Source organism: Neopelma chrysocephalum, unplaced genomic scaffold (assembly GCF_003984885.1).
Source record: "Neopelma chrysocephalum unplaced genomic scaffold, ASM398488v2 Primary Assembly neopelma1_319, whole genome shotgun sequence".
NCBI lineage: Eukaryota > Metazoa > Chordata > Aves > Passeriformes > Pipridae > Neopelma > Neopelma chrysocephalum.
Window position 1 is genome coordinate 396824 of NW_020897981.1, and position 21601 is coordinate 418424.

The 21601-nt window shown below is 45.6% G+C and overlaps 2 protein-coding genes across 6 annotated transcripts in view; one reads left to right on the top strand and one right to left on the bottom strand.

The window, feature by feature from the left end:
- CTNNA1 (catenin alpha 1) overlaps positions 1–21601 on the top strand; it is a 118781-nt gene that overhangs the window by 52022 nt on the left and 45158 nt on the right. For all 3 annotated transcript variants that reach the window (XM_027705083.1, XM_027705081.1, XM_027705082.1), the window contains 2 exons: positions 16838–16918; positions 17705–17857. In XM_027705083.1, the coding sequence (XP_027560884.1) occupies positions 16838–16918; positions 17705–17857 (234 nt within the window). The remainder of the gene's footprint in view (positions 1–16837; positions 16919–17704; positions 17858–21601) is intronic.
- LRRTM2 (leucine rich repeat transmembrane neuronal 2) lies at positions 2062–9477 on the bottom strand. Of its 3 annotated transcripts, none has more exons than XM_027705095.1 (2): positions 8851–9477; positions 2062–8514 (listed from the first exon to the last, which is right to left on the bottom strand). In XM_027705095.1, exons 1-2 carry the CDS (start codon positions 8852–8854, stop codon positions 6968–6970), a joined length of 1551 nt encoding a protein of 516 aa, XP_027560896.1. In that variant the 5' UTR covers positions 8855–9477; the 3' UTR covers positions 2062–6967. The 3 variants fall into 3 exon arrangements, with proteins under 3 accessions (XP_027560896.1, XP_027560898.1, XP_027560897.1); XM_027705097.1 differs by having other exon boundaries at positions 2062–8065; positions 8851–9473; XM_027705096.1 differs by having other exon boundaries at positions 2062–8086; positions 8851–9473.

The following is a 21601-nucleotide window of genomic DNA, read 5'->3' on the forward strand; positions in this document are numbered from 1 at the left end:
GAAAACAGGTAAGTTACTTCAATGGCATTTAAAATAAATAATTTGGGTTTATAAAAGAAAGATTTATTACTTCCTTTAAATGTCCTAGTAGTAGGGAATAGCCTTTAATTTTGCTTGTGTGTGTATTGGAAGTGTTTGTGTCACACTGGGGAGAAGAGCTTGGATTTAACTCGAGGTGTGTTCCCTACTGGTCACAGCTCAGTTTCTGGCTCCTGGTTCTTATGCTGCCAGTTCAGAAGGTCTCAGTTGATTTTTGTGTATATTTAACGCTTTAGTCTTGTCCTTTTAGCAGACTTAGACAGGAGAAAAAGTCAAATTATAAACCTTGTTGATTAAAACCAGCTGAGGAGCTAAAATCAGGATTTGGTTACCTGTCAGCCCAGAAAGGTTTGCTCAGTGCCCTCAGCAGCCAAAAGCATCACAGAAATAAACACCAATTTTGTTAATGAGACAGTTATCTTCCCCCCCCCCAATCATAGAATGTTTTGGGTGAAAGGGACCCTTAAAGGCCCTGCAGTGAGTAGGAACAGCTTCAATTAGATCAAGTTGCCCAAAGCCCCATCCAGCCTCGCCTCAAATGTTTCCAGGGAAGGGGCAGCCACCACCTCTCTGGGCAACCTGTACCAGGGCCTCACCACCCTCACAGGGAAAAAATTTCTTCCAAAATAAGACCCAGAGCATGTGGATCTGATGTCAAATATGGCAAATAGAGCTTTAACTCGTTATAGTACAGTTTTTTTCCTAATATCTTCATGGTAATTAAATTTTTGATTAGGTAACAATGATTTTGTAAAACTTTACCTTAAGAACGGATTACAGTAAATATTGTCATCAGGGTTTTAGCCTGGACACTCAGTAGAGGAGAGAGTCAGAGTTGTCCAGTGCTGCAGTTTTCAGTTCGTTTGTACAGTCCTCTCCAGTCAAATTCTCGAGTCTCAATTTTTTTGCAGTTGTCTTAACAGAGCCTGCATTTATAAAAGTAAGTTGCTAGTGATGTTGACATTTCCTTGTTACTATTGGATTTAAAGCTTTTGCATAATATATTCAGAATACTGGTTTTTCTCTTAGATGTCTTACCTTTGCTTGTGGGAACAACTGGTTTTGCAGTTGAGATGCTTTTTCTCATAAAATTATTCTCTAAGAGTTTAGGAAAATAGATATATCATGTGCTGCTTTGAAGTATTAGAAGGATTTAAGAGGCAGTTTGCCAACTGACATTTAAAACCCTTGAGAACTTGTTCCAGCCGAACCTTTTGGAAAAAAAGTAAATGCAGCTAAGGCTTAGTTACTAAAATGATTTTAGCTGGCAGTTCAGTGCATGTAATCATCTTGGAACATCCTGGAACTTGTTCTTTCGTTCAGCTCTTGTATCAAGGCTTTTGGGTTGTGTCCGTGAACTTGTCACTTCTCAAAATCAGAAATCCTTCCCATATTACTGAGGCACTCAGGCTCTGAACGTTGTGTTTGCTGTGGTGGCCCATAGACAGAACACTTTCTGTACAGGGAAGGCACTGTGACACTTCCCAGATGGCTGTGACTCAGAGCTGAAGGGATGTCTTGCTAGTTTGACATCTCTAAACCATACGGACTGTGTCCCCTCGCTACATTGTTGGCAGGGTGGTCCTGTTGGAAAAGCCACGCTCCTGGCTGGCAGCATGACCAGCAGGTGGTCATGGTGTCCCACCTGGTGACTCGGGGAGACCCCCAGGGCCTGGCAGCTCTGCCAGCTCGGGCTGGGGCTCATGGTGCTGCCTGAGCTGTTCCCGGTGCAGAGACTCGCAGGGGTTCAGCCTCAAGGGCCACGAGTTTGGCTTGGCTTTGGTTTTCACTCTCATCTTGCTCGTTCAGGCAGTTTTGCTAGTCAAGAGACATGTTGTTTGGGAAGAACCTATGCAGCCCAGCTCACTGAGGTGCTGGCTTTGGTGGGATTCTGGCAAACGGACTGGCCCAAACCTGCCTTGCCTGCTTGGGACAGTGGGTGTGGGCTGGTCTTTACATACTGTGAAAGGGTGAGCTTTTGACACCTCTGCTTGAAAAGGGAGGAAGAAAGAGGCAAATTCAGTTTTACAGTATACACAATTTTAATAACAAAATGCTTCTGTACACTGCACTTGTTTTACTCCATTACTCACACCCCCTCCCACCAGAAGTTGGCTCTTGAAACGTAATTTAAACACGACTCATTTAGGACTCTCTGTAATCTCAGGTTGCTAAGCTGGTAGAATAGTTCACTTACTAGTGTTTTCATTAGTAAAAGAAAAATGGGATGGGTTTTGTTTGACTTTTTACAAAGGAGTAGTTGGAGGATGGCAGGCGTATCTTCTCAGTGCTTACACAGAGGTGTACAACCTGCATGGTGTTTTACCCCATCTAAGGCTTGATTATACCCCTCAAAGCTTCTGTTACCTTTCCCTAAAAACCTCTCTAAAGGTATATGAGATGTGAAATGCTGAGTTTCCAGCTGACTCTGAAATAATCTTTAGGCATCCTGCTAATGTGGAACCTTAAAAAGCAGAGCCCAGCACCAATTGTAGCATCTGGGACATTTTGCAATGAAGGAAGGTGTGGGAAGGGAGGAGCTGCTACTTTTGACTTTTGTTGTTTCCTTGTCTCTTCCTTTTTTGGGGGGAGAAGAAATACTGTATCTCCCTCTGAACTTATTAAATTTTTATGGAAAACTTCATAAGAAAGATGAAATTCAGCTTCTGGGTAAATTTCATAGGTCTGAACAGATGGATTTTGATAGCTACACAGATCACAAAATTAAATCAACTTTATTTCCATTAAAGTAGTACAGAAATTACCTTAGACACATTAAAAATAAGTGTGCAGTGCAGATTTCTGGTTTAAAGCCACTGGATGTTTCTGATTTTACATGTTAGCAATAGGCCACTGTCTCCTGAGGGATGTACTGGGACAGAAGCTCAGATGCTCAGATTTGCATGCGGCCGATCGCTGAGAAATCGGATCATTTCTGCTTGGGGGAGAAGCAAACAAAACCAAACATTGATAGAGCAGCATTCATTACATTTCCATCTGATAGGGAATTGGAGCTCAGTGCAGAGGAACACTTCAGCTGGAGACTAAACGCTAACCCATTTTACCCTTCATCGAGTAATTTTAGCTGTGTGCATTTAAACACTGATCTAATGCAGAGCGACTAACTGAGAGCATTAATTCAGCCCTGTTCCAGGGTGATGACTCAAAAACTGAACCTGTGCTGCTGGGTTTGCATTTCACTGACACAAGGGTGGGGAGCAGGAGAAGCTGGCTGGAGATCAGCAAGGCTGGAGATCTTTGGGTGGGACGAGGACCTTAAGAGCAGTACAAGAAATTCCCTTTCTAAAAGGCCCTGAACACCTGAGGCTGTGCCTGGAGGTGTTGAAGCACCTGTAATGCCATTTAGCATCTGTAGAAACTGAGGCTGTGCAACAGAGATGGTATTTGGAGAGAACACGTTAACAAGCTCTTGTCATCAGCCAGCGTTCGTATTGAAATACGATTAATTTAAACCAAATCATCGTGGTTCTTGTTCCACAAACAAAATAAATCAGAGACTGCCGAGTAGCACAATTATTACAATCCCCTCCTTGCCTGGAAGAGTCACAAGCAATTGCAAGTGGAAGACAGTAACTTTAAAATAAGAAATATTACCAGCCTGTGGCTGTGTCCTTGTGCAGAGCGATGGCTCTGCCTGCCATTCCCTGCCCCTCCGCAGGGAATCCAAGTCGACTTCACTGCTAGTGTTTGACATTCTGCGAGTTTTATGATACCTGTTACCCTAAATGTAATGTTTGCAGAATTGCTTTGCTTATGCCTGGAACCTGGCAACAAATGATTTTGGAAATGGCAGCCATAAACCACGGCATTTGGGAGATTGGCTGCATATTAGTGTGGAGTACAGGGAGTCACCGTGAGGGAACGGTGCCTGCTGGGCTCTGCTGCTGCCTCCTGCTCTGCTCTCTGTGAGCCAAGCACTGCAGGGCCACTGGAAACTGGGAATGATGGTGGGGGAGAGAGGTTGGGTGCCTGGGTGGGTTTGCTTGGAGAGGCACTGGAACAGCACTTTAATGCCTGGAAAATCAGTATGAGTGGCTGGGATGGAGAAGAGGGTTCAATCCAGCATTGCTGGAACATCTGTCTTTGCTCTTCTTGGGCATAATTAAAAGCTAATGAAGATGGAGTGGTTTCTGCTCAGAGCTGGGTTCTTGGGAAAGCACCTTCTCGGGAGAAACCTCGGCTCTTCATGAAGCAGCCACTTCTTGTTCCCATGTGGAAGACTGACATGGCACCCTTTGAGCTGTCCTACAGCAAGGGTTTCTGCTGGGCTGCAGGGCAGAGCTGGAACTCCTTCTTGCAGGTGGAGCTGGGGCCATCAGAGTTCAGTGTTGACATCTGATGGGGAATGACAGTGTAGCCAGATTATTTGGCTGCCAGGATAATTAATGAGCTCAGTGATAACTTTGTCTCTGCCGGTACCCTGCAGCTGCATGTGGAAGTCATTCCCACTGTGGCTGCTTCCCAGTCCCCCAGTGCAGCCCCTCGTGATGGCTGGGTGAGGTGAGGGAGGTGTACAGGCAGGGCAGGTCCCTGCTGGCAGCAGTGCCCCAACAGAGCAGCAGCCTGGACCTCAGGGAAGAGCTGTGAGCACCTACTTGTGGGAAGGAATGAAGCAGGTCTTTCTACAAGCAGCTAAAAACCCCTGGATACCAATATGGGTTTGCATTTCTCAGCTTAGGTCTGGCCTGCTGCCTCACGTGGGATTTAATCATACAGAACATTTGCTCTTTGTCCACCTACCCCGCAGGATTTTTTTGTAGTCAGTTAAAAGCAGAAATTAATTGCCTAGAATAGGTGTAAATGGACTCATTGTAGTATTAACAGTTACAAGGGTTCAAAGGTATCTCTGTGGAAAACCATTAGGCTTCCCTGGATCTCTTCCATTAAAATACAGGGTCATGGGAAGTAAACAAAACATTGGTTTTATAAGGGCACTCTGTATGTAAAAGTAAAATTATGCAAATTAATATCTTCAAACGCAGTAATTGAAAAACGTTTATGTAAAATCTTAACAGAAGTCACTTGTCTTGCTATAATTGCCTTGGACAAATTCATCTCACAAGAAAACATTGAACTGTTGTATAATTGCACCCTAAATACCTCACCAAGTGGTAATACAGATAGAGAAAAGCAGAGTGAAATAGCCAACAGATTTTTATGCAGTGCTTTTTTGTTTAAAAAGTTTGCAGGATAGTTTAGTACATCACAATTAGCATACTGTAATTATGGATTTGCTCAAGGTATGGCAACACTGTGAGGAATTTTGTTTCTTCATCGGGATGTGCTGGGAATTGTTTAACACTGCAGCATTGGACACAACACATTTTTTAGTTATACATACATGTATATATATATAAAATAATTCTCCATCCCTCTGGACCTTTTAGCTTTGGTTAGAATGTTTACAATAATTGAGTAGTTGACTTAAAAATAATGTAATCCTTTGCAGACCCCCCACCCCCCACCCTTGTGGCATCTGAGTACCACCATCGCTGCATAGATCTGCAAATATTTACATATAATTTCATAATAGAGTATAAATAGCAATATGGTACTTCTGGCTAAAGAAACCAAATTACTCCTTAGAATGAGGTGCGTGTGTGTATATAGATTTATATACGATCTTTTAAAAAGTCATATTAGTTTAGATTCTGTCCCATATCAAGTAAGAAACAAAACATTTTTCAGTGAACTATTCTATAATCTAATTATATTATCCTAACTTGTCAGAAGGGGTTTTTTTTTAATCTTGAATTTTGGAAGAGGAGGACAAGTGAGAGCTTATATTACAGGGGCTGATTCTGTCTCCACAGAAACCAGTGGAGTTAGTGCATGAAAATAGCTTCCAGTCGAGAGGAAGCCTCTGCTGGGGGGGCAGCGGGGGGACAAAGAGAGGCTTCTTCCTTCCTTCCTTTCTTCCTTCCCTCTTCTTCTTAACCTCATCATTGATATTTACTTTTAATTAAGAAAACCTTGCATTAAGGGTATTTACACATGAAAAGGTGTTGAAATGCTGTTTGTTCACAGTCATTAAGTAATTAGCCTGAATTCATGAAAAGCATCATCAAGTCAAACCAGGGAGCCGAGAAGTATTGAATGTACTTAATATTTAGAATCGATCCCATCGTGCTGAGCCTCCCTAAAGAAGCTACGTGGCCATTTTGGGAACACCTGGAGGGTCGTCCTGTTCGTGTGTGTGCCCACCCTGCCCGTGTGTGTGTGCCCATGTGAACTGCTCCTTTCTGTGCCTGCTGTCCCTTTCACCGAGCCAAACTATGAATATGCAGAGAGCAAAACTGTATTTAAAACAAATTCACCGATCCCCAGTGCACTGAAATTCCCACCTGGACCTTTGCTGCTTTTTTTTTCCCCCCGTTTCCCCTCCCATCTCTTACTGGAGTGAAATTATCAGAGGAGGAAAATAAATCTTCCTCCTCAGCTGCCTTTAAAGTGCCCCGAGCCAGCTGCAGCGTTTGGGATCCTCCAGATGCAGTGGAACAAATGGAGTGTACGTCCCTCTCAGATCCCTGTACAGTGTCCTTCCCCTCGGACTCTTTTCATTAGAAAAAGTAGAATATGGAGACTTGGGTATAAATGTTTACACGCAGTCATATAATTACATAACATGAAACATTTTACATAGTTTGAGGTGAGCATCTCTTTAGACTTTTAAACATTAGGAGTGCAAGTTTAATGTAATCATTGCTTCTTTAACACTGAAAATATTATGGATTTATTTTTTAAAAAACTTAAAAATACTGCACCACTCCATAAACAATGTTTCCATTAAGTAGCTTGGAAAATTAGGCTTTATGTCAACATTTGTAAAAATTAGAATCTGATGTAGGTCCCCTACAATTTTAAAATAGGTTACTTATCTGATTTACTTTGTGATGGGCTGTAGGTATTATACTTCACATTCTTTATAGGGCAGCTGCTGGCACTTGCACTGTCCATAGCCATTGATGATGATGAAGGGTCCTTCGTGGGTGGGTTCATACTCGTTATAGGGTCCTTGGTCTGACATATTGGCCATGTGCAGCCGCGTTTGGGATCGGAGCTGCCTGTGGTTTTGAATCATTGAGCACTGCCTAATTCTTCTTAGTGTAGGAGGGCAGCACTTCCTGGAGATGAACACTATAAAAATGATAAAAAAGAAAGAAAACAATAAAGCCATTGTTCCTGTAATTACCCTCTGAGTGAAGATGGCATTGTTTGGCTCGGGGAAATGTTCTTCGGTGGTAACGACCATGCCTGCCGTAGTTGGAATCTCTTTGTCTCCCATATGGAAATGAGAAGAGCTGATTCTTTTCGTGTACTCAGTGGTCGGGGCCGTGTACATCGTAGCCACGGGTGTAACAACAGTCGATAAATTCCAGCAAAGCTGAAAACCATACACTGCATCCAGAATATCCTCTCCCTGGGTGTGGTCGGGGCTATGGCAGAGGATGGAGTGCTCCCACCGACCTTGGAAGCCACTCAACCATGTGGCCAAGGAGCAGATCTTTGGGCTGCATTCCCACAGATTGCCGGAGAGGCCCACGGTGGTGAGGGATGTCAGCGAACTTAGGATCTTGGAATCCAGAGTGGTGAGCTTGTTGTTATCCATGAGGAGGGTTTTAAGGTTAGGCATAGTTTCAAAGACGGTTAGGTCGATGGCTTTGATTTCATTTCCAGTCAAATCGAGCTTTGCTAAGGTGCCCCAGGTCCACTCCATCCCACATGTCAAGTTGCTGATTTTGTTCCACTGCAAGAAGAGCGTGTGCAGGCTGCTCAGCCGGAGGAAGTGAGCAAAATTAATCTTTGTCAGCTGGTTGTGCTCTAGATGAAGCTCCCTCAGCTTGATTAATCCCGCAAATCCATTGCGAGCCAAACTTCGCAAGCGGTTTGTGCTCAAATCCAGGAATTCCAGGCTACGGCAGTCCCAGAACAGGCGGACCGGGATGGTCCGCAGGGAGTTGGATCGCAAGTGCAAGGTCTGTAGCTTGCGAAGGCCGTAGAAGAGCTCGGGGTGCAGAGAGGATAACTGATTAAAAGAGAGGTCCAAATTCTGCAGGTTAAGCAGCTGGCTAAAAGTTGTGTTTGGCAAATGAAAGATTTTGTTGGAACTTAAGACTAATTCCTTAAGTTTATACAGTCCTTGAAAAGAATCTTCTCTGACTGTTGCAATTTGATTATGATCTAAGTGAAGCCAAGTAAGTTGACTGAAGCTTGCAAATTGATCCCTTTCAAGTTCAGAAATATAATTGTGCCTCAGTGACAAACCTAGCGAGCCCTTTTCAGTGGTGTTTGGCACTGAGTGAAACCCCTGAGAGTCACAGTAAAAGAGCAGCTTCTCACAGCGACATTTTGGTGGACAAGCCATGCCCAAGGCAGGCAGCATTTTTAAAACCATACTCATTGCATATAGTGCTGCCAGCATACGAGCCCCTAATGGCCACTTGAAATGTAAGCCTGCAGAATATAATTTAGGAAAACAACAAGATAGGATAGCCTTATCAGTACACTTGGAACATCACAGTGGAAGATTTCACTGCAGATAACATTGCCATGCATTTCCGACAAGCTAATTCTAAATGCAAGAAACAACTTACTACGACAAACCGAATACTTGGACATTACACTTAGGAGGAGGCTTTATCTCGATTACGGAGGGTTTACAGTGGCACTATCGGAAAACATTTTTTTCATAAGGTTCAGTGCGGAGCAATCAGCTTTAGCATCTAACTGCTCCTTTAAAGCAGAGCCGGTCATTCATTATACAAGGAAGAGAGAAACGCAGGAACTTACCCATTCTTTTGAGTACATTGGAGGGTGCATTCAGTCGTAGTTTGAGACTCAACGCCGTGAGTCTGTGAAAGGCTCTAATGTAAGACAGCCTTGAATAATTGACTGGGTTTCGTGTCCTTTGATATTAGTGCAAAATCGAATCCACGATGCTCTCTTGGAATATTCCTTTTGAAATCGCTGCCTTGATCTCCTCTGACAGGTCTGCAATTTTTAAATCTTAATACAAGTTTTCGTCCTCTGTGGCTGCTCAGCTGGTTAATTAAAGCTCACGTTTTCCTTTTCCGCAGCTGTGGCTTCCTTTAGTCCTAACTTGTTGATGGCAGATGGGTGGCTTATTGCTGCGAGAAGCTCCTGTAGTAGCATGAGTGCATTTACTGAAAAGCTTTTCAGGGAAGCGGTACAAGAATGGATTTGCTTATGCGCTGCGACCACACAGGGCTCTATATAGGCTGACGTCACCTGGTGACGTTCCTTTTGTTTGGGTTTTCCAGAAGCTTTGCTGTTTTAAAGCATTGTGCTGCATACTGTGATCGTGTTAAAGACCACTGATAGAGGGAGGAAAAAATCCAACGGCAAGAGTCCTTCGTCCCCGCGATAGAAGGAGCAGGGCAGACTTGCTCCCCCCTGCTCCCCCCACATCTGCACCGTCTCTGCTCAGCTGGGGTTAAAAGCAGTGCAGAGCTGCGGGTGGAAGTGCCTGAGTGCTGGCTGCTCCCAGTTTTCTGCTAAATATCCCTGCTTGAAAGGAACTTTTAGATGCGAAATGCGCACAGTTTGAATAGAGGCTGCTGGTCAGCACCGGCTTTGATGGAGGTGAGAGGGTCTGGGCAGCTGAGAGCTCTGTGGAACAGCTGTGTGTGGCTGTGGTCCCTGCAAAACTGGCAGAGAGCAGTCGAGTGGCTGAGGTGGTGTGTCAGAAGTACAGCCCAGGAGCAGGGGACAGGAGCGAGCGCTTCAGGCGAGGAGAAATTTCTGGAAAAAGCAAGGCTTGCATTAGGGCACAGGAAAAATTTAATTGGAATCCAGCTTGACAGTGTGCGGTTATGAAACTAGAAAATCTATTTTCTCCTCCCAAACGGTGCCTTTTGTACTTGCTTTTTCCTGGGGACTGGAGTGCAGGAGAGGAAATGGTGAGGTTGGCATTCGCAGTCGGGGCTCGGAGCAGTGCGAGGGCTGCCTTCTTGTCACCCACTGCATCCTGCTGCTGTGTGTCTCTGTGAAACAGGGGACACTGCTCCCATTAGCCCCTGCCTGCAGGGCAGGTCCGTAGCAGTTGCCCTGTGGGGTTTAGCATTGCAGAGGTGTGCATTTGCAGGAGCAGTGACCCTGCAGAGCTGTGTGTGCTGGTCCAGCCCAGCCAGGCTCTGGCCGGAGTGTGCACCCACAGCGAGGAGGAGGAGATGGAGAATGGGCTGATACGGCTTTTTGCTTGGTTTAAAAGTTCATTGCCCCCTTATTTGGAGCAACCTCTCCTCAGGGACAGCTGGTACTGAAAGGTAAATTAACGGGCTCGATTGAAATTTTTATAGGTTTTTAGGATGCATGTGCAGGAAAGCCTGCGGAGCAACTGCTCTGGTCATGGCTCGATGTGGATGCTGGCTTCCCATTCCGGGCAACTTGGATGAGCTTTTTTTATTTTCACCTTGAGATGTAAAGCAATAATGTAGTAGGAAGCACTTGAAAACGTTTGCTCTGCAATGGCAAACTATTGCCTCCAACCTCTAAGATATGGAATGAGCTGAGAATAACAAGCTTCCCGTGCTGATGGAGGAAGATGAATTGTGTCTAAAGAAGGTTTTAAAATAAAATGGCTGTTTACCTTTGTTATTAAGTGTTGGTTCCTTGCTTTGGTTCCTTAGAGGCACTTGCTTAAACTAAGACTTGCTGTTTTCTACCTGCTTCTCCCTTGGCTGTCCCAAGGTGGAATGGTAACACTGCGTGTGGTGCTCCCTTTCTGGGGTGGGCAGACTCAAAGGGAGCACTAAGTGGAAAGTAAAGGGATGGAGGTGGACTCTTTATAAACACACAAAAAGAAAACCTCAGACCCACCCAAAAAACCTAAAGAAAATGAATAAACCCTTCCCTGAACCCATCAGGAGAGTAACTGTCTTTAGTGATTAAGCAAATTAGGAAATGTTAAATACATCTTAAATTGCTCTGCCATAGTAAATGTTTTCACATTTGCTCTAGGGTGAAAGAAATATATGCAAAGAAATTACATAAACCTATTTGAAGAGTTGGTTCACATTTACTGTTCACTGTACAAAGAGCACAGGAGCTGAAAGCCGGGCTCAGCTGTCCGACGGAACCTCGGGGTACCTGCGGCTGGGCTTCCTCCAGCAGCTCGTCTGCAACATCCTCATCTGGAGTGTTGGTTTGAATTTTAATAGCACTTCAGTATGTTAACATAACATTTAACATGTTCCAGAGGGTGTAATTTGGGGTGAACTGTTACCCCTCTCCTGCGCTCCCTCTTCTCTCTATTACCAGGAGGCTGAAATGAGGTATCGTTGGAAACGTTTTGCTTTTTTGCAACAGTATCTGTTGGTAGGTTCCTCCCATGTTAAGATTGTGTAATTTGGCACAGAGTTAAGAGTTAATGTTCAAACAGGGTGAGTTGTTTCCTTTCTGAAGCTCCCTATTCTTTGGCCCTTAACCAAACAAGGGCTATTTAGCACCTTGCCAGCGAGTTTCCTGTTTAGGAAACTGTTAACACGAACTTTATGGGCGCTTTTCTTAGCGAGACGTGTTTTTATGTGCACTCGTTGTGAAATAGCAGTTATTACCACAAGTGTGTATCTGAGTCTCTGAAGTCTGGAACTCTAATGTAACATTCACATTGTTCCCTGGGAGCTGCCTAGGGTGTCAAGGTGTAACAGGCTGGGAATAAATCCCAGCTGCCCAGAAAACTCATGCAAATGTGTTTCTTCTGAGACTGGAAACTCGCCTGCCGAGGAAAAGCACGTCTGAGTGGCATCTGGGGACTTCTGCCACCACAGGAGCTTCGATGTGGCAGCCTGAAGCTTCACATGCAATGTGGAGAGGCAAATTGGCATGTCTGCCTCAGGAATAAGCTTGCTAGGACCAGATAACCCTTTCGGGGGCTTCTCACTTACCCCACTCCTGGAGCAGCAGCAGAACTGGTTTTCCTGCTAAATCCATGCGCTGGGGAAGTAGAATTGCACCCTGAGGCTGGCGTTGTCATTTAGTTAGGCTGACATCTTGTGGAAGCCTTCCTAGTGTATTAAGAGCAACAAATAAGCTAATTTTACTTGATGTAGATGTGGGCTGTGTGACTTTGCTGTGCTGGGGCCTGGAGGATGCAAGCCCTGGAGTTGCAGGTGAGACTGGGGTGCCCGGGATGTGCAGCCACGTGTATGGCACCAGGCAAACATCCAGCTCAGCCCTCTGCCTGGAGGAGTGGCTGTGGTAATTATTGCTGGACGTTGGCACGTTAGAGACTGCGGGAGTATTTGCTGGTTTTTTGCCAGAAGACAGTGTTTGTGCTGTGTCACAGGGCTGTGAGGCAGGAGGGGAGCAGGGGTGTGTGGCTGCAGCGTTCCCATGCACGTCCTGTCACTTGGATGTGCTGTCGTGGGGCTGGGTCACCAGGGAGGCCTGAGAAGTGGGCGCAGGAGAAAAAGGCATGTCTGAGGTGATCCAGCAGCAGCAGATGTGTCCAGGGAGGGCAGTGGGAGGGGTGGGACAGGGCACCATAGGTCAGGTGTCCTTGTCTTCCTGGAAGCAAAGGACAAGTGTGCTGCCATGGAGCATGGTGGCTGTCACCATGATGTGCCATGTCACCTCCCTGTCTGGCAGCTGCCTGCACCTGGCACTGGTTGCACATTTTAATTCCTCCTTGTACCAGGGTGAGTGCAGGAGCCAACTTTCCCCTCTCTGTGGGCACAGCAGGGAGTGTGGGACCACCGTGAGTGCAGCCTGGCTGTGGGGAGGGACAGTGGGGTGGGAGTGGTGTAGCACAACCAGCTGTGCAGGAGAGACAGTGCAGGCATCTTTATTCTCATTCAGGTTCTTGCTGACCCCTGATGATGCCATGCAGCCCCTGTGCTTGGCTGAGCTGTGGGCTCACCGTGGGAGACTCCTTCCTGCAGCAAACCAGTGTACAGTCCGGCTTCCTCAACCACAGAGCTGGGATGTGAAAACACTGCTGAAATTCCTGTGTGTCATACTTCACTGCTCACCCTTCCTGGCCTTGAATCAGCACTGTTATATCTGAAATTTGTTGGCAGCCCTGCTGTCACGGTGATGGAGGGGTGTGGATGGTTGTCCTCTGTAGACATGGAATTAGGCGAGGTGGCAAGGCAAAACCAAACACGAGGCAAAATGCACCTGAGCACTGAATCTCCTGCCTGCCCGTGAAGCTGAACTCGGTGGGAGCACACTGACATAGCACTGCCTGCCCAGAGGAAGGTGTGCCAAGCACTCATTTTTCACTTATGAAATCCCCATCATTAACCACGGTGCAGCCTCTTGTGCTGACAGCCCAGAAGACAATTCACAGATCACCTGAAGCAGAAACCCCTCTGCAAACCATCTTTTTTGGGTAATTGTGTGGTGGGCAGCAGGTGGGACAGTGATAGCTCTCAGTCACGCAGCAGTGGCACATCTGGCTCACATCTGGGTGCTGGTTGGGGGGGAGGGATGTTGGGCTCTGCAGGGATGCTGTGAGGGCTGGTGCTGGGCAGGAGGCACTGTCTCCCTCAATAGCTTTGTGGGTTTAGCTTAACCCAAACTGATGATGAGCCTTTGATATTAACACTGGAAGTTTTTGGTGTTTAGCTGCAAAAACATGTCTTTGAGTAACTCATTGCAATTCCTGTGCTGCTGGTCCTGGTGGCATGAACTGCCACTGCTGTGCTCTGGTACCTTTATTAAAGTTGGGCTTGGGTTCTATCAGTAGCTATAGGAAAAGGTTCTGGTTTTGGTTGTTTGAATTCCGATGGCACACCTACAGCAGGAGTGCTTTGTGACAGAGGTGGTGATTCCACTCCCCTCCCTGTGTGCAAATCCCCTTCCTTTGCTTTGAGCTGCTAAAACAAGCCCTGCTGGGGATACTGGTGTGAACTGGGATTGAAGGGATGCAACAGGGAATGCTTGTGTGCTGCTCTCCAATCAGGGCAGCAGTGGTGGGGGAAGAGCAGAAATTACAGGGAGTGGGGGAAACAAGCAATTTTTAACACCAATTCTATCCTCTTTGATAAAGATCTGATTTAATTTAAAGTAAATTTGCACTGTGGATAAATTTATTATCCATGATACTGGGCAGAGCTGGGATATCATACTGCAAAATGATTGACGTGGTCATCATGACCCTATTAAATCTACTGAATCTATTAGCTGCTCACTGACTGCAGGGCTTGTGATTCCCTCAGCAGAGTTTTGTGCTGAATATCTAAAAATCCTATTAGGAATCTGAATATTCAGGCTTTGCTATTGTGAGTCCTAGTAATCCCATGGATAGGACAGGCTGAGAGCTGGGCTGTGTTGTGCTGTGGGTCATTAGCTGGCTCCTCACTGAAGGTTTAGATTAGAAATGAGGACCAGTTTTTAATGGTAAGGCTAATTGGGTACTGGAACAAATTAACCAGAAGTGGTAAACTGTCAATTGGAACCTTTAAGACATGATTTATTACTTAAGAGGGGGAGACCAGCTCAAACAGGACTTTTGAGCTGTAGGGTGGAAGCAATGGGTAAAATTCATGGTATTTGTGAGAGCCTGGACAAAGTGACTGTGCTGTGGTCAGGGATGGTCTTCAGTGTGTTCCTGTGCCCAGGAGGGTTTGTGCTGCCACAGGCTGTGCAGGTCTTGGTGTGCTCCAGAGACCACAGTCCCACTGGCTGCCTCCACTCAGACCTAATGGGGTTTGATTGGTCCCACAGTTAGTGTTTATGTTTGATTTTATGCAAAAAGAAATTTCAGTGGGGCAAAACTTGACATCCTTGTCTCCAGGCCTGGACCTTGGTTAGAATTGACTTTGATGGTTTAAGATGTTAATGGCAGCAGGGTCTTCTGTAGCCACAGAGGTGGGGTTGTCCACCTTGCCTGTCCTCTTCTGCCCCATTCACCAGTCCTAACCAAGGAGCCCCATTAGTAAGTGCATGTGCTAAGTCATTGAATTACCACAGCTAAATTAACAGGGACTTTTATCCTCAGCCTTCTGAAGGAAATTCTGGGCATGCTTTTGACAAGCTTCTGTACTAAAACTTCTGAATGCCAACAAGGTGGAAATAAAATGGGGCTGCCTTCCTAAAATCTAGTGGGATTAGATTAAACAGCTCTTGCAATGCTAATAGGTGGTGTAGTTTCATGGGAAGGGATCAGCAGTCTGAAATCGGTGCTGCTCAGGCTCTAATGTGCTCTTCAGGGTGTTTTACGTGGTGGTCTCATGAACTGAATGTCCATTAGTGGAAGCCATCTCTTGGTTTTCCTCTCATCCAAAAGGCATCTGGCGCTGTGCACCGGAGCTGTTGTGGGCTGTGAAGCCGGGGACAGCAAAGTGGAATTGATGGGTGGCCTTGCTTCAAATGCCTGCTCCTGCTTCATGTTAAAATGGTAATGTGGGGGCACCCAGGGAGAAGTAAAATGGTACTTCTTGGAACAGCTGAATGTTTGGCTTTCTACATAATGGATGAATGTATCTCTTAAATCCAAAGATATTCCTGGGAAAAAAAACCCCCACATGTACAGGGAGGGGTGCCATGTGTTCAGCTGTAGGTAAACTGGTGTGAAACACCAGGAAGAACAAGGAGCTGCCTCTGCAGGTTGATGTCTCAGAGCAGCTCGTGGTTGGTGCAGTGGCAGGTTTTGGGGTGAATGGCCCCCTCGCCCCCCTCGGGGTGCGGGCAGTGCCCACCACCACCAGTGCACCCGAGCTGTGGCTTCAGGGCAGGCTCAATGGGGACTTCCCAGCCTTAACTGCAGCTTGTCTCTCACATCCTCTGAGCAGGGAGCAGCAAGCTGTTGGGCAAATGAGTAGCATTAGCCTTCACTTTATTTAGAGACTTCAGCTCTGATTTTTGAACATGGAGTGAAGAACGGGCCAGCTCGGGGCTGCCGAGGGCTGTGGCATCATCAGAACAAGCTCCTGGGTGTAGTTTCAGTCACTTTTCAGTTACCTTTTGTGATGACAAGCAAATCAGTTGATCAGGGAGTGACAAATCTTCAATAATTCATTAAACTATAACGACATTACAACATCCTCATTACTACCCCCATTCTTTATTCGTGCTGTAGAGTGGACTTGATGTTTTAGATTCAAGGCTGCTCATCCAGATATTTCAAACCAGCCTGTCACCTGGAGAATTGATACCTGGCATACCCTCACTGCAGCACTGCTAAATGGGTTTGCTTCTCAACTGGATAATTATATTGATTGTGGCTTAGAACTTCAGAAATTGGATTGTGGTTGCATGAAGTGTGTTTTGAAACCCTAATATAAGCTATGTCATACAGAAAAAACTCCCAGCAAAACCAGACCACCACTGTTGTCTTACCTGACACTCTTATTTTGATACAACTGAGGATATTTTTGATCCAGTGTCTGATGGAAAAGAGAAGCTGCCGCTGCTGTTTGGCCCTTTGCCCTCTCTAACAGGGCTCACTTGAAATGCGCTGTATCAAACCTCAGTGAAGTCCAGCTCCCTGGGGATGGGCCTGGGGACTGACTGGAAATGCTGGATTTCATCCCCAGCAAATGTTTTATAAGGACTGTATACTTTTGATTTTGGGCTTTTGACTGCCTGCTCAAGAGCAGTGTTGTGTGACACTGGGGATGAGGGTGTGTAGGGAGCACTGGTGTCCTGCCCACACCAGCAGGGAGGTGGAGACTCTGCCTCCAGTGTGCATAATCACTTAAAAAAACCCCCAAAGTAAAGAAAGAAGTTGACAATGTACTTGAAATTAATAGTACTGGTTCTGCTTTTTGCCCCTGAATACCTGTTTAACTCTTTGTCTCTTGTTTTTCAGGCTGGACGCAAAGAAAGAAGTGATGCCCTGAACTCTGCCATTGATAAAATGACCAAAAAGACCAGAGACTTGCGCAGACAGGTACTGACTGTGGGAGAGTTGAGGCAAAAGAGTGCATTTCTGTGTGTTTGCCCTCTTGGGACTGTTACCTGGGGATTTGTTTCTAGTGGGAAGTGGGCTTGCCTGCTTGTTTTTAGTGAATTAAAAGCTTCCAGTGTGTGGTTCAGAGCAAAGCATGGGGTGGGAATGTAATTCCCTGTTACCTTTGTGATAAAGATGTTGGATTGTTAATTGTCTTCGTGGCAAGAGAGATGAAAAAATCCCCAAAAAAACCCAACACCAACTCCCACTTCATGGATTTTGAAGATAATCACATAGGTTTTATAATTCCGGGGCTGTTCATCTCAGCCTATTTTATTTGAGGATTGTATTTATGCAGCATCAGCCTTTTGTCTGTTTGGTTGTAAAGCAATATATTCCCCCTTTTGAGTAAACAGGAGTATGGATCAAGTTTGTTGAGAAATGTTTTTATTCTAGTAGAAAAATAAAAAGTTAAATCAGCGTGTTGTTTAATCATCTCGGGGAAAGCAGCAAATTTACTCAGACAAAACCAATATGAGCTGCTAAATCAATATTTGTGGCCAAACTGGTGACTTGCACTTCTATAACTAATCCATTTTTTTAAGGAGATTTAATTTAAATTGAAGCAAAAAGCGTATAGACAAGACTTAGTGGAGGGAAAGCCTTGGCCACACAAAGGAAAAAGGATCAATGACAAAAGTAGTTTAAGCTTTACGTATTAATACAGTCAAAGGAAGCAGCAGTGGAACTGCTGAGGAATAACTCATTCTTTTATTTTTATTTTAGCTCCGCAAAGCTGTTATGGACCACGTATCAGACTCTTTTCTGGAAACAAATGTTCCACTTTTAGTATTGATTGAAGCTGCCAAGAATGGCAATGAAAAAGAAGTTAAAGAATATGCCCAGGTTTTCCGTGAACATGCCAACAAATTGATTGAGGTAAGATGGTACAAATTAAAATGAAATTATTCCCAGTTAAATTAAGGCAAGATGAGGCAAAACACGTTTTTTGATTCAGCTGAAACATGCAGCACTTTCTGTAATAAATTTGTTTTTAAAATTTTATTTGAATGAATTTAAAGACAGTTTAATTTAATATTTAAATAATTTAAAATGTAAGCTTATAAAAAAGCAGCTGTCAAATAACCCCTGTAGTTGTAGATATTATACAATTTGAGTATGTGATAAAGGTAAATTGATTTGTTACTTGGAGGTGGTGAATTGGAGTAAGGGAGACCATGGCAAGACTGTCCTGCTGGATTGAAGCCTGGAGGTTTTTTCTTTTCAGTAAAATCCAACTGAAGATAAAAAGGCCTTTCTTGGAAGACCTTTAGTGCAGGGAAAGCCTTGGTCACACAAAGGAAAATGAAATGGAAATGAAACCAACTTGTGTGTTTGTAAAGAGCAAACAACAGACAAACAAAAAACTTGGCATGACAACAAAACTGATCCCTGCCACCTCTTTCTGATGGAAACCCGAAGGCTGTCCAGCTGGTGGTACTGCAGACCAAGCTCTAATTGGCAGGAAGACCAGGTTAAATGGGGCCAAACTGTCTTAACCAGAATCACAGAATTATTTGTCTTGGAAAAGCCCTCCAAGATCAAGCCCCCCCTGTGCCCCATCCCCACCTTGTCCCCCAGCCCAGAGCACTCAGTGCCACAGCCAGGCCTTCCTGGGACACCTCCAGGGATGGGGACTCCAACACCTCCCTGGGCAGCCCCTGCCAGGGCCTGACCACCCTTTCCAGGGAGAAATTCCTCCTCATGTCCAACCTGACCCTCCCCTGGCACAGCTGGAGGCCGTTCCCTCTCCTCCTGTCCCTTGTTCCCCGGGAGCAGAGCCCGACCCCCCCCGGCTCCCCCCTCCTGTCAGGGGGTTGCATTAAAGGTCCTTAGACTGCTGTCAAAGGAAGCAGATATCCAAGGGTGGTGTGTCCACAAAGAGCAGCAGCAGTTCATGCCCTGTGTTCATGGATATGTCTCGGGACCCTCGGCCTCTTGCCACTGTGTTTGCGTGAGAGTTCTGTGCCAGTTGATGCAGGGAACAAACAGCTATAGGTATTGTTGAAGAAACATGCCACTAGGAATAAGCTTCAAAAACCCCTCCTGTGCTCTTCAGGGCTTTGAGGCATTGGCTGGTTGTGTTTAACCTCAGCAGCTCCCTGAGAACAGTCCCAGGCTGGTTCGTGTGTTTTTGCTCTCTTCGTATCTCTGTGTTTGATAATGTAGTCCATGTGTCTCCTGGGCTCATAGGGAATACTCTCACAGCTTGACAGATTTAAATTGCTCAGGAAAAAGACTTATCAGACGTCAGTAAAAATAGTTTCTGACTCTTGCACAGTATATCTTTCTTAGGGCTCTGAGTGCAGTGAGTAACTGCCCCATAGTCAGGGGTGCATCAAGCTTGTCCAGCTCTTCAGAGCTGCTGTCTAAGCAATGAAAATCTTTAGTTCTTTGGGGGCATCCATTCTTCACTTTTGGCCTGTCACATTTCAGTGTCAGTGCCATCCTCCTGGAGTTTCAAAGTTACTCTAATCTCGGTTTTAAGGAACTCACGTTGTTCTGCAAAGCAGCATATGGAAGGCAGTGCTGCTGTGCCCTGCCTTGGCAGCAGGATACAGCCCTGGGAACACTTTGAAGTGGGTTTCGTTTAAGCCTCCCTTCTTCGTGTTGCAAGCCTAATTTATCTAGAAAATTATTTTTAGGGCTTGTTTACAGGAGAAGTTGCCGGGTGTAACAATAGCAGTGCCTGTTCTGCCAGAGCTGTGCCACCTCCTCAGTGGATGCCTGGTGTCCATGCACCAAGTTTCTGGGCATAATTACAGAGGAGGGATTGTGCTGCTCTGTCCATGAGCTTCTCTCCCCCTGCTTTGCCAGGTGAGCCCACACTCCTGCCCCCTCAGCAGCCGTGTCCCAGCCACAGCACTGTCCTTGCTGGGACCTCAGAGCACTTTGCACTGGCTTTACCTGGTGTGCAGATGCCAAGCTGCAAAGGAGTTTTGCTGAGCCTCTGCACAGCCAGACACTCTTGTCTTCCAAAAAGGACACATTCAACAATATTTCTGACTGACATCAAAAGGTTCTGTTAGAATGACGTGCTGCTTTTGAAGGCTTGCTTATTGCTTTTGCTGTCTGAAATGTAACTGTAGCTATAGAGAAGCATCATCCAGATGGCTTATAAACCTCTTCCCTGAATGGAGATGGATTAATATATATGCTTAGCTTTGACAGAAGGAGAGTAGTGCTCCTGCAGAGCCCTTGTCCCGAGGGGCTGGAGAGCCCCTGGGAGTCATACACGGTGTCAGATTTACTGTGGAGGAAGATGGTCAGGGTGGGTTGCACTTACATTGTCCTGGTGTGTCTCTGCCAGAATGGAGAAGGATGTTTGCAAGTTCCCTTGTCATTCTGCTCCTGGGCAGGAAACTCTCGGCTGCAGGTATCCAGAGAAACAATAAAAGATTGTGTAAGAGCAGAATAGAAGATGTTTCACTGGGTGAGATGAGAAGTGATTGCTTCCACCTGCTTTCAGTGGAAGATAAGTGTGCTGGGGAGCTTATCATAACTACCCTCAGAAGTGCTGCTGAGTGACTCAAGACATCAAATGTGACAAAACAGCTGCGGCACGGAATGGAGCTGTGTTGTGTATCATGCTGTGATTGACAGTGTTGCAGATGTAGAGGAGAACATGTCCTTCCCTGTAGTGCTGAGCGAGGGGAAGGAAGGCGTGTGAGAGACCTGCTGTGCACGAGGGAACCCAGCACGTCCCCATCTGGGCTGTTCTACACCCTGGGTTCGGTACCCATTTGTGCCGTGCCCGGGAGGAGTCAGTGATGCTTTGCTGGTGAACCAACCACTGAGAGATATATACTGAGAGAGTAGATATTTTTTTTAATTATTATTTTTTAAATACTGAACTGTTGCAGGGGTTGGCCAGGCAGGAGGAGTGGCAGTGCTGGTTTTGCCCTGGGTTAGCACAGGGAGTTCTTGCTCCTGCAGTGCAGAGGTGTTTATGGGCCTGTAAGGAAATGCAAGCACATGATTTGGGTAATTTCATTTTGAAACATTCCCTTCTTGGCAGCAGAGCACTCTGCTTTGTGATTCCTAACGTCCAGGCAGCCAAATTTGACCAAAAGGTGCAATAACCACAAAAATGTGATTTGCCTGCTGGGTCTGTGTCTTCTGGAGAGCCCATACCAAAGCCATGTCCCAAAGGGCTCCCATCGAATTTATTTCCCACATAGTAAAATACTAACCCTTTTCTCCTGCCTTTTGAAAGCTGAGTAATGGTAAAATAGTAGAATGAGACTTGTCTCAGTTGAATAATAACTTTCAAAGATAGCTTTCAGAGTTGCTCTGTGCTAACAGACCTTTAACTAGCGAGCACTGCCTGGGTTTGGCTGAAGGAGTTTAATTCAGGAATTGAGAAGCCAATTTAAATGCAACACACAAGAATAACAGAAAAGACAGCATTTTGGGAACCAGCTTAAGAAAAAGTTAAATTCACTTGTGAACTATGAAAGTCTTCCTAATTTGCAGGTTGTGAAGTAGTTACTACATTCCAATGGTCTTTCCGATGCCGGGTGAGGTAGCCTTGGCTCTCCAACCTCTGACTTTGCTCTTGAGGAAAGACAGCTTGGCACTGGCATCCTCAGATCCTCCCCAGAAGAAACTGGGCTGCCCTGC